Raw genomic sequence first — 12470 nt, forward strand, 5'->3', positions numbered from 1 at the left:
AAATAACATCCTACATGTTTTGACTTACGTGTTTAAATACAGTAAATATGCATGACATATTACGACCGACCCATTTGGGCAGAATAGTTTATCCCGAAATGAAGACCAGTGTCATGGGATTGAATAATTAATATGTTTTTCAATTTAATATAATTTGAAGGATATTCCATTTTTGTAGTTCAAAATATGTCAGTTCTTGATTTTACATTTCATGTTTTTTTCACACCACTTTAAACAGGAATGTGGGCTAGGGTAAAAATTTAGCACATTTTCAGATTGTACATGTATGTATGTATAAACAAGCCATGGAAATTACAACATTACAGAGATGATTTTACAAGGTCAACAAAGTGGGAATTGGCAAAATCAGAAGTAAATATACAGTAAAAAGAGAACCATAACGGTAAAATCTGGATTTGAAATAGCGGAAATCCACTAAAAAACTGAAGAAAATCATGCCTGACATTAAAAGCAATTGGAGTTTTTTTTTCTGAATTGATCTCTCCAATGATTCTCAGTATGTTTTACAAACTAGAGTTATCTCTCTTAGAATGATTTCCTTCTCAAGTTCAAATACAGAGTAGCTTTAATACTTCTTAATTTTATCACTAGAGTTACACATCTCTCCAAAAATCGGCCTTTCATTTTACTGAAATCACAATTGTAATCAAAGTGCCATTAGCACTGGAGGTTTTTGATTCTTGCGAAAATTGTAGCAAGAGCAAAATTTCAAAGAATATAACACGTAGATTAAAACTGTGATCATACATATGTATCTTGCATTTTTCATATCATTTAGAACTATTTTTCTTAATAAGTATAAACTGAATGTCAATCAATACTACAGATTTCTGAAGTATAAACTGTAACCAGTAGTTAAACAGAATCCAACTTCACACACTTTTACAAATTTTGTTAAATTTCACCTGTTTCCCTAATTTTTAAACCTGTCCAAAAGTTAGTTTGCATTTATGTTCAACAACTATATAAACAGTGTATTTAGTCTACACTGAAATTAAATTAAATAAAACCAACTTCAGTTTAAGAAAATAATTCCCTTGATGGTTAAAATCACTTCTTTTCATTTCCAGTTCATCAATTGGTAAAATATTAAAGATAGAATGGAGATTTGTACTGACTAAGGGGTTAAATGGAACATGCTCAACACATGTAATACTTCTTGACACATTACTGCAGGAACCAAAGTCCCTAAATGCTAATTTACTACTAAATATCTTTCATGAGGGAGGAGCAAACAACGTATTATTTCAGCCTAAATGCAAAATATTATTTAGAATCAAATGTAACTGATTTTTCTGAGTTTACCTTAGACTAGCTGATTCCTTTAATGATACTGTATCAGTATAAAAAAAATAAATTGTATTGTATTAGATTGTTTGTTCATTTGTTTGTTGGGTTTAACGTCCGAGCAGCAATATTTCAGCTGTATTGTATTAGATAAATTAGACCATAAAGGACAAAGGTGAACATGTTTTAAAATCATTGACTATATGAGAATAGTAATATAAAGTCTTTGATAGAAGTAAAATACCTGTTTCTGGAGTAGTACTTTTTTATTTTATGCATATGAAAGTGACAGACTAGAGCAAAAAACCTGCTTTATACATGCATCAAGAGTGAATGTTGGGTACATGTACAAATGTATGTCATGAATGGAGAGGTTATTTTGATGAATTGACAGAGATAATTCATCAGTGGCTTTTACTGGCTTTTTTTTTTAAAGTATAATTTTTTTTGGCACCCTTTGGCTCTAATTTCTGAAAACTGGCGACAAAAAATGGCAGCTGGCGATTTTTTCTGGCGACAGAATTTTGGAAGCAAGAGCAGCCCCTGGATACATTGTATTAAGTAGCAGTCTTTCTAAAAATCAGGCATAAGGTGATTCATGTACGTCAAAAACCCACTGAATTCAGTTCAGTTACTGATCACATAACCAGTCTTTGTCTTTCATTTTACTGTTGCACTCTTGAGATAAAAATTCAATAGATTGTACACGAACTTGGCACTATGGAAGAGTTAACATTCTTGATTTGGTTTCATTTGGTTGATTTTATTGGGAGGTGAACATTTGATTTTTTCAAAATGCGGATCTGACTGCAGAAATGATTATCGTTAAGTGAAAGTATAGCATATGAAGACTGAAAAGTACTGTTGGTTTGGTAGGTTTTTCTACACCATGAATAACTTTGCCAATGGCAGTGCCTGAATTTTATCAGAACTGGTATTTAATATTTCACAACTGATTGAACATGATGAAAAACTGTCTATAACACACTTCTATATGATACAGGTCAAATAAATTAATTCAAAAGACATAAGGAAGGACAGCTTGTCCTGAGCAGGATATCGTCATGGCTCCTTACATCAAATATTCTGCAATTCGTTGAAAATTTTTTCAATTTTTTTTTTTTTTTATATCATTTTTCAATTAATGTTGTTTATATTATATGTACCTAACTCCGGTGCCTCCTCAGGAATGACTTCTCTATCTTTCACCCAACCAGCAGCAATCTTCCATGGATTCTGTTCAGCCTTGCAATACTCAGTATTAAGTAGGAACTTGTCTTCTAAAACCTTCAACAATTGTCTTCTTTCTTTAAGTTTGGGTGAGGATGTATACATCTGGTTATCTCCCCTTTCTTCATTTTCCTGTTCTATGATATCAGGTTGAAGGATTTTGAAGGACACAAACAGGATGAAGATAATGTTGACAACCACTATGACTTTCCATTTTAACTTCATGTCACGGAGCTTACAGCATGGACCAAATCTCTTAGCATCCCTCTTCTTTGAAAGAGCTTTGAAAAAGACACATGAATATAAGCTAAATCTATAATAAAGTGGTAATATGTAAAGATTGGTGCTCATACATATGTACATATGAATCAAATTAGCTAGAGGCACAGTGATAATGATAGCCTTTTTCATAACTTCCTCATTCTTTTTTATTTGGAAATGTGTATCATTTCTAAAGAAAAGTCATAAACAATTAATATGTGGAAATTTAAACAGAAACACGGTATCCTAACCTTTGGCTTTCTATTTCATAATACACGTTGATTATTTTAATTGGGATTATTTTTGAGCCACATTTTTGACAAATTTGGAACTTTCATCAGGGGAAACAGCCTTATGGAGCTTCCAGCATGGACCAAATATCTTAGCATCCCTCTTTGAAAGAGCTTTGAAAGAGCTTTGAAAAAGACACATGAAAATATGCTAAATCTATAATAAAGTGGTAATATGTCAAGACTGGTGCTCATACATGTACATATAATTTAAATTAGCTAGAGGCACAGTGATGATAGCCTTTTTCATAACTTCCTCATCCTTTTTTATTGGAAATGTGTGTAATTTCTTAAATTGAGAAATTTTTAATACCATGTAAAAATGTAAAACCTTGAATTTTAAGTTAAAATGAATAATTTGATAATAGATGTCAAGAAAAGATAAGTCATAAACAATTACAAATGTAATCAGTGCAATTTTGAACAGAAACACCATATCCTAACCATTGACTACCAATATCGAAATAGATTATCTTAATCTGAATTATTTTTTAGCCATGTTTTTGATAAATTTTGAACTTTCATCAGGGGAAACAGCCTTACCGAGATAATTTAAACACACAATAAAAAAGGCATGGTAGACTTATCAAAATAAAAGTCACCAATATCTGGAAAATTCTAATACAGTGAGTGAAATATTTAACCTTCACAGGATAGAGTTTGTCTTCTTATGATTGGATGACGGTTACTTTAAGTCCTATTTATACTCCACCACATGGAGTGGCTACATGTAGGTACATTTTGTATTATGTAATACCCTCAAAAACTTGTGTGTTGTAGGCTGTCCATCTGGTTGTCCCCCAATGGCTTCCATATTGATATCTTAAAAATGGATCAGTGAATTTGTTTGAAACTCTTTGCACAGTTGTTTAGTTCTATAAATAGTTAAATGAAGGTCGAGTTAAGTTTTCAGCAAAATCCAAGTTACCTAGAACATTTTGCCGTCTTATATTGATAAAGCTTCATAAAATATATTTTATGTTGCCTTAAGGTTACATGAATGTTTTACTCATACATAAACTCTACCTATTGAAAACAGTAAACTAAGAAAAATCTAAGTTCTCATGTACTGTGTCAATTACTATCAAATGAAAAACATGTACAGCAATCTCTCACTATTTGAATAAAGAATAGCTATATGCAAAATGCTAGTAAGGTATCAGTAAGAGACAGAACAACTTGTGATACTAGTATGATCAGTATTGTCCAAAATATTTATTCCTTTCAATCTGCACAAGTTATATTGTCCTCATATGAAAATCACCACTGTGATTTAAAAGATTAAAGATCCTTTCATTTCACATACATGTAACTATGTATTGACGATGTTCACTCTTTTAATAATCCTAAATTTGGAGAATGGCTTCAGTTTATTTATCCACCAGAACTAGAAATTAAAGAGACTACTGACACAGCTTCCTTCAAATCATTTTTAAACCTTCACCTCAAATTTGAAGACGGTCCTGATATTAACATTATAAATATTCTTTTCTTGTGCAGTAATATATATATATGTACCAGCTTGCACTGCAATGGCCTACATATAGTTGTTAAGAGATGTCAGAGCTAGTAGCGACTATTCTAACTTCTTAAGATGCCACCGTTACCATAGAGACAGGCTTTTGTACAGGGTTATAAGAAAATTTGTCTCATACACTACCTACATGTATAAAAGTTTTATTTCTGATATCCACATCTTATTAAAAAAAATATTTTGTTTCTGACAAAGAGATTATAGATGATGGATTTTTAAAATGTCTACCAATTAATTTTCTATAGTTTTTACTTGTACAATGTATATTATTAATTCATTTTGAACTTGACACACCTTCCATTCAAAGTTCATGACTTTTTGAAACTTGTGGCATGGATTTACATAACTTTGATTGTATTTAGTTCATTTGGTGTTCAATTAAATATCCATATCTTCTATATTGTTTTGACTGATGGACTGGTGGCAATTTTATGCTGCGTATTTGTGTTGAAATATATCTTGTATATCTTGTGTTTATTTATGTAGATTTTAAAAGCTGTACAGAGCTTATGTTTTCTTCTTTACTATATTGACTTTAAATAAAATTTACTTGACTTGGCACAATAAACTGTATTAAAAGCGGGAGGTTTAGCAGGCTATACAATCTGTTTTAACCAACCTTTTATTTTGAAATGCCTATACCAAGTCAGGAACACTGCGCTGGTTTCCAACTTTCTGGGTATTACCCTAATAATGCTATTTGTTACATAGAATTTCCATTAAGACTACTGCCTAGATTTACTCAGTTCAGTAATTTTGTTGTTATCCTTCATTTATGAATGATTAAAATTTATCAATATGTACATTTTGTATCTGGAAGTCAGATTTTAATAAAGAAAACTGAGACTCGACGGATTCTAAATTATAAAGCAAATAACCTTACATTGTATGTGTACATTGGTAAGTCTCGTGAAATAAAATAAACCTTACATTGTACGTGTACATTGGTAAGTCTCGTGAAATAAAATAAAATCATTTCAAACAAAAATTAATCTACATGTGTAAAAAAAGTTATAAATCCAATGGTCTCAAATAAACTGAACTTGTAAATGGCAATAAAATCCATTTTTCAGTGGAGGATGCTAATAGGTTTTGGAAATCTCACCAATTAGGCCACTTGATTCACAATAAAATGCTTTGCACGGTGCATCTGGATACGACTGTAGAGGTCGACTACAGAACCATTGGGGGCAAGTTAGATACAACATTCAAGCTTGATACAGCTTGGATTGCATGAATTTAAAATTTGACACAGGGTAAAAAATTTTTATCAGAATTGAAGTTGTCCTTTTGCGTCCACTAATTCCTGCAGGGTTCCAGTCACAATTCCTAAAAAGGTACAATCTCAATGGAATCCATTCGTTTAGGCTTGTTCCCATTTTGCCTTTGCTGTCAAATTTGATACATAAAATTATTCCCATTTCGCTTTAGTGATATTTGGAGTGATCTAAGGCAAAATGAGAACTTGTGTAATCATGTGATTAAGTGCTACTTGTGTTTGTATAGTATTTAAACCTTATTTACACATGTACATTGTATATGTAGATCTTTATATTGTTTGTTGGTATTTTGGGTTATTTCACTTATTTTTATTTTTTGAAATGATTAAGTGGATTGTTGGCAGGGTTTCTGTCTTAATAACTTATTATGAATGACATTTTCATTTTTTTCTGATTTTTATCACCGGTTTCCTTTTTTTACTTAATGGATACTACATGTATAGATAAACTGAAGTATAAAATTCAAAATAAATATGATATGACTGAGGACTTTGATAATAATTTGACTCAAAGAAGCACATCCCCATTTTTATAAGCATACAACAATGAACGTTCATTAACATACAACAAAGACTCAGCAAAATTGAAATAAAACCTTGATCCCAGTAGAACAAAATTAAAAGCACAGAAGATAGTATCAGGCTGAAATCAGCAGAAGACAGTTTCAGGCTGAGATCAGCAGGAGACAGTAACAGTCTGAGATCAGCAGAAGACAGTTTCAGGCTGAGATCAGCAGGAGACAGTACCAGTCTGAGATCAGCAGAAGACAGTATCAGGCTGAGATCAGCAGAAGGCAATATCAGACTGAGGTCAGCAGGCACAATTGTGAAAGTTCATAGACCATATATAATAATCAGTGTATAATCAAGATGTGTGATGCTGCATCTTCAAAATGGATGCAGTTCTTCTTAAAAGAATAAGAATAATAATAATATTAATGAAGAAAGTAAAAATCATAAATAGAATTAATGATTGATTGATTGTTGGGGTTTAATCCCCGAGCAGCAATATTTCAGCTATATTCAGGTGATGAACATGAAATGAATGATAAAATGAACATGAAATGAAAAAAGGGATGGGACACAAGGATAATAGGGTCAACAAATTTTGATTGCCATTAGAAAAAGGGAGGGATGGGTAGGGTCGGGCAATTTAGCCTCCTGTGGCGGAGCGCAAAGGGTCCTACTCCTATGGAATACCACAGCAGTGTTCTTTAATGTGCGAGGAACGTGGCATCTTTCCCAACACCATGGTTTGCATTCAGGTTTTCTGTATTACAGCCTGACAACCCCAGCATGTAACATGCTAGGGGTACCCCATTCCACCACCTGGGGCACACAACCCAGTTACTCTGTGGGCAAAGCGCCCCTAGCCCCCAGCTAGGATTCTGAACACTATTTAGTCCCCTTTTACAAGCTTAGAGCTGCTGCAGGTCTATTTTTTTTTACACCCAGACCTGTACGGGACAGAATTAATGAAAATACAAAAAGTAAAAGCAAAAAATTTTAAAATAACAGTTGAATAAAGGAAATAATGAATGCACAAAAATAAACGAAAGCTTTCAGCGTGGGTTTACATAAATACTACCAGCGTGCATTTACACCAAAACTTCTATCATACATTTAAAAGAATGTAAAATGATGTGTAAATGCATGATAAACGATGCACAAACCCTAAAATGGGTAAAGTGAATGTTTCAAGGAGTGTAATTACAATGCATGTATTTCAATCGCATTATCAAGCAATAAAAATACATCATTTTAAATAGGGTAGTTTAACCTTTCAATTGGTAGTAAGTTCAAAAGGTTGAACAAATTAACAGAAAGACACAATGATTAACAGCTAACTGGAGTAGTTTTTCAAAATGGAAATTTTTATATAGCTTTCTTACGATGTACATGTAGGTACATTAATTTAGTCATAATTTTATAAATATTCAAAACACATTTATTAAAAGTAACCATAGCCATTCAGTAGTTTTTTTTCTCATTTGTTTCACAAACACTCAATGACAAATCAACCTATATGAACCTTGAAAAAAATTAATTTTATTAGTCAATTGTGTTTTAAATTTATATTCCTCTTATTTTCAATATATTGCAAAGATATTTTGCCATTTTCCATGTGAATCTTTTTAATTTGGTATTACACATGCATATGTATCATTCATCAAAATCTATCCAGTGCTTTTAACAAACACTTATAGTAAAGTTACTCTACAGAGAAATAAAAAAAAATTTGCTAATAGCAAGCACCGCAAAGCCGTGTGAGCTCTACGGTTATTACATGTACTATCTAAATTTCCCTTAAGGTTCCCCAATATACTAACCAAAAAAAAGTCATGTCCCAGAAGTAACAAAAAGTGACTGTCCTTATGGAGAAAATTCATTGCTTCTTTAAACCAAATAAAAACGCATTGATTAAGATTATGTTTCAGTAAAAAAAATTCATTTTTTCTGATAGTTTTCGAGTCTTTCTCTATTTTTTTTTTACTTATTGAAAGAAGTGAAAATGATGTTTTTAAAAAGTTCGGAAAACATGTGGAAGTACATATGTGTATCTACGCTGTTTCCTGTCGCTGTTGTCAAGAACCAAACCCGCCTTGGAAAAAAATATAACTCCCATTAAATTATAAAAATCGAAGTATAGCTTTTCTGAGATAGGAAAGGCAATCATTTTCTTGTTTGGAATTTGCAGCTGTTCATCTGAATTTTGTTTAAGTCACATGATTTGTGTAAAATATTCCCACCATCTGTGGAGGACTGTAATATTTCCAGCATCTGTACAGATTGATCTGACCAGCCAAAACTGAATTAGATGTTGCTAGAGATGCCCTTAAGGGATAAAAATGTGAAGAAGTGCTATAAAGTTATCGACCATTTTGAGAGCGAGGGGAAAGGGGGGTAGGGGATTTGAATTTTGGGACAAAAATTTCAAGTTATTCATTTATTGAAAAAAAATTCCCCCATTCATTCACAAGTCAGATTTTAAAATAGTAATTTTGATTTCGCTTGTTGCTTAACTAAAAATAAAAATTTTTGCACTTTCGAAGCAAAAATTTTCATCCGGGTTGACCCCCCCTCTTTGTAAAGTTTGAATCTCACACAGACGGTACATGTGTGGTAAAGCTCAAGGTGCTCGCTGATTTAGGCAATGCATACCCCATATTATATAAACAGTAGTGTTCAATATTAATTATTACAAGTGACTTTTCCCATCAATATTCACTCCACAGGCATTTATTTCATATAAAATAAATAGGTGGTCACCTCCTCTTCCTAACCTAGTTTTGTATGAAACAAATGCCTGTGATTCACTCCCTGTTGACTGTGTTGTACATACATGTAAGTTGTAACGTGAAATTATAAATAAATAAATATCAACTGAATAATTTTCGATGGGTATCTAAACCTTCGAAAATTTACCTAATTTATTATTGCCCTAGAGTAGAATAATTTAAAGATCGTATTGGTGTGATCTAATAACACAGAAAACAAAAATCGATGATAAAATTGTTGATGTTCTAGAGTTATAACATGTACCTGAAGGAAACTGTCGCAATCTTCCAATTAGGTCGCTACACAATTTAAAATATTCAGTGGAACGAATACATATAACTGTTTTAAAACGTCTGTTGTTTTGCTACACACTTAATCAATTATCCTCGATAGATCGATTTATTATCTGTAAAAATAGTTACAACTACTTCATATGCCTGCTTGTAATTGATAGCAAGATTATGATAAACATAGAGTTGCGCAATTCGGTTCATATAAAAGTTTGATATATTAGAGCACCTGGATACATGATGCTGAGCAAAAATGGAGAGTGATTTTGATGTTGTTCCTCCTCTTCCCCCCAGATATAGGTTCAGAGATCTTGTTTTGGGGGAATACGGTGACCATGACAGGTTTGTGTATTTCATTTATCGTTTATTATTATTTATATGACATATATACTTATGCATATGCTTTCTTTTTTCTTCTTAAATTTAGTTGAAAAATAAATAACCTGAAACTGTTTAAATTGAATCATTTTTTAACATATAATCCCTTGTTATTTTCAGTAGTCTTAAAGGCCTTTTGCAATTAGTTATTGCTCTCAATATCTTTTCTCATTGTCATTTTTGTTTAAACAACTCCTCCATCATGCATCCCAGATTGGCAGATAACACTAACAGTAACAGTGTATTATGTTATATCAAATTATTAATTATTTTTGTCTCCCACTTTTCCTGGCAGCATAGAGAACTTGATCATTCTGCCTGCTTTTCCTTTAGGCACATATCATTTTCTTTTCAAGGGGGGGGGAGGTGCTGGGATTTTACATGTATGTTGAGTTAGATATTATTTTTTCATGCTACTGTGGAAATATACCTGTACAATGTAACTCACATTTTCTAGCAAAAGTCAGAGCTCAAATTTTTAATTGTAAATCTGCATCAATAAGTAATAAGGGAATTTTCTTTCTGTCCATGTCCCAACAAAATTCACGAGTCCTTCTGAAATTTATGGCTTGGATTTACATATTTTTTATTGTATTTAGTTCTTTTTATTTTCACTTATGTTATTGTTCATATCTTCTGATTTCTGAACTGTTTTGACTACTGGTTTTACCAATTTTGATTGGTAGCCATTTTATGCTGCTCATTTGTGTTGAAATATACTGGAAATAATGAACTGTAATGGAAATGGGAGGTTTAACCCACTATAAAGCCTGGTTTAATCCTCCTTTCATTATGATATGCCTGTACCAAGTGTTGAAGTGGGGTCCATTATGGTGGTTCCCAACTTCCTGGTTTCTACCCTGATATTGTTCAACAGACTTTCCTTTTGACTATTCCTTTTATTACATGTACTTTTGTTGTTGGGGCCTTTCAGAGCATACTTTTATTTGTCAGTCTCAGCAAGAATCAGGCACAGAATGAAACATGGTATGAAAAAACCAACCATTATGATACTGTAGTTTGACTGCACCATCAGAATCAAGGAAATAGGAAAGTCTTCAATATCATGTTGGTAAACTGTGTTATAAATTAATTGAAATGGACTGAAAATGAATATTTCAAGGGCAGAAAACTCTTTCAAAAATCTAATTTTTCTAAAATTCTAGTAAAAAATTATGAACAAATCCAGGGATACACAGGTCAAATAGGTAGTGGTCTTCTTAATTCGAGAAAGCATCCTTAAGTGAAATTTTATTGTCAGATCGGTGGGTTTTTGACATGTATTTTTCTGAATTGTCCCATATTGCCTGATTATTACAAATACATATACTTAAAAATGTGTTTACTTTTACACTTAATGAAGACCTTTTGGTGATCTCTTTAAGTATTTTTCTGGTTGTTTTTTTTGAATTTTTACGGTAATACAATGGTGCATTTGTTGCTTTTCATCATACATGTATATGTTCCTTTTGCTATTTTGACTACTGCCTAGATTCTATCAGTTTGGTCGTTTCGTTATTACCTTTTATTGAGTACTATGAAACCTCTCTAAACCAATCCTTTCCCAACTGAGAGATTTATTTGGTTAAGGCAGGTGTTCACACAGGTTCAAAAAGTACATTTATTGCATGACACTTTCATGTTAAATTTGGGATAGTCGATTAGCATCCATGAAGTATGGCTTGGGGTAGGACAAAAAAATTTTTCTCCAAGAAGTTTGTGATAAGCATGCTCAACGACTACTCAACAGTTACCATGAAAGGGTCTATGTTGTCTGGTTTACACAGGTTATATATTGTCTGGTTTACACAGGTTACATGTTTATCAAGGTTTTGGTTTATACAGGTTTCACTGTATTTTGTGGTGCATAGTTGAGTACATGTACTTAAAGGCAAGTATTAGATGTACAGATTATATGTACATTGTACTTATATATTTAATAAGTATAACAAGCCCTGTTAAACATAGCAACTTTCATTTAGCTAAATTCTTTCCCAATGTACCATGATTACTGAAATAGAACATCAAGTTTCATTTGTATAATTACAATGTAATGAGGATGAAATTCATTGCAGTTGAAATATGAAGAGCAAAATGTGATCAATATATAGATAAGGTGCCATGGTTATTGACTAACTAGTATACATCCTTTTAAAAGTCAAGGAGACAAATCATATTTAAGGAAAAAATGAAATAAAATGTCAGTTCATGTGCACTCCATAACTCTTTGATGAAAAAGTAAAACAGTACCTCAGTCCCAAGACTTATTTCAAAGATGCAGATTACAGACCATATGTCCAGAATTGTTTTTGAAGTTGATAGTACTTCCATAGTGTGCAGATTGGTAAATCCTATTTTGAACCAGTGAGAATATGAGTTTCAATCAACCAAATGTCTTGAATAAACATATGAAGATATTGCATGGACTGAAATTCATTCAAATAAATTAAATTGCTTAAAATGATTGAATTGCCATTTAGATTTTACATCAAATCTAGGCATGTTTTTTGTTTCACCTTCAGCTATAGACTTTCCTCAGCTTCTTTGTTCTTCATTCATTGAAGTAAGCCTGCTCCATTTCAGTGGCCAAAATGTGTATAACAGTAGGTGATGAGTGTATT

The 12470-nt window shown here is 32.2% G+C and overlaps 1 protein-coding gene across 2 annotated transcripts in view; it reads right to left on the reverse strand.

Annotated features, from left to right (window-relative positions):
* LOC148612167 (glycosaminoglycan xylosylkinase-like) overlaps positions 1–9559 on the reverse strand; it is a 46663-nt gene extending 37104 nt beyond the window's left edge. The window contains exons 1-2 of one of the 2 annotated variants that reach the window (XM_088593369.1): positions 9446–9559; positions 2475–2819 (exon numbers count right to left, since the gene is read on the reverse strand). In XM_088593369.1, coding sequence (XP_088449495.1) covers positions 2475–2763 — 289 coding nt within the window. In that variant the 5' untranslated portion in view covers positions 2764–2819; positions 9446–9559. Of the gene's footprint in view, positions 1–2474; positions 2820–3846; positions 4398–9445 lie in introns of those variants that run through there. The other variant, XM_088593370.1, reaches the window with a different exon arrangement.
* Positions 9560–12470: the final 2911 nt, after the last annotated feature.

The sequence above is a fragment of the Perna viridis genome, chromosome 7 (assembly GCF_037379345.1).
Source record: "Perna viridis isolate PV_CMFRI_1.1 ecotype Kerala chromosome 7, ASM3737934v1, whole genome shotgun sequence".
NCBI lineage: Eukaryota > Metazoa > Mollusca > Bivalvia > Mytilida > Mytilidae > Perna > Perna viridis.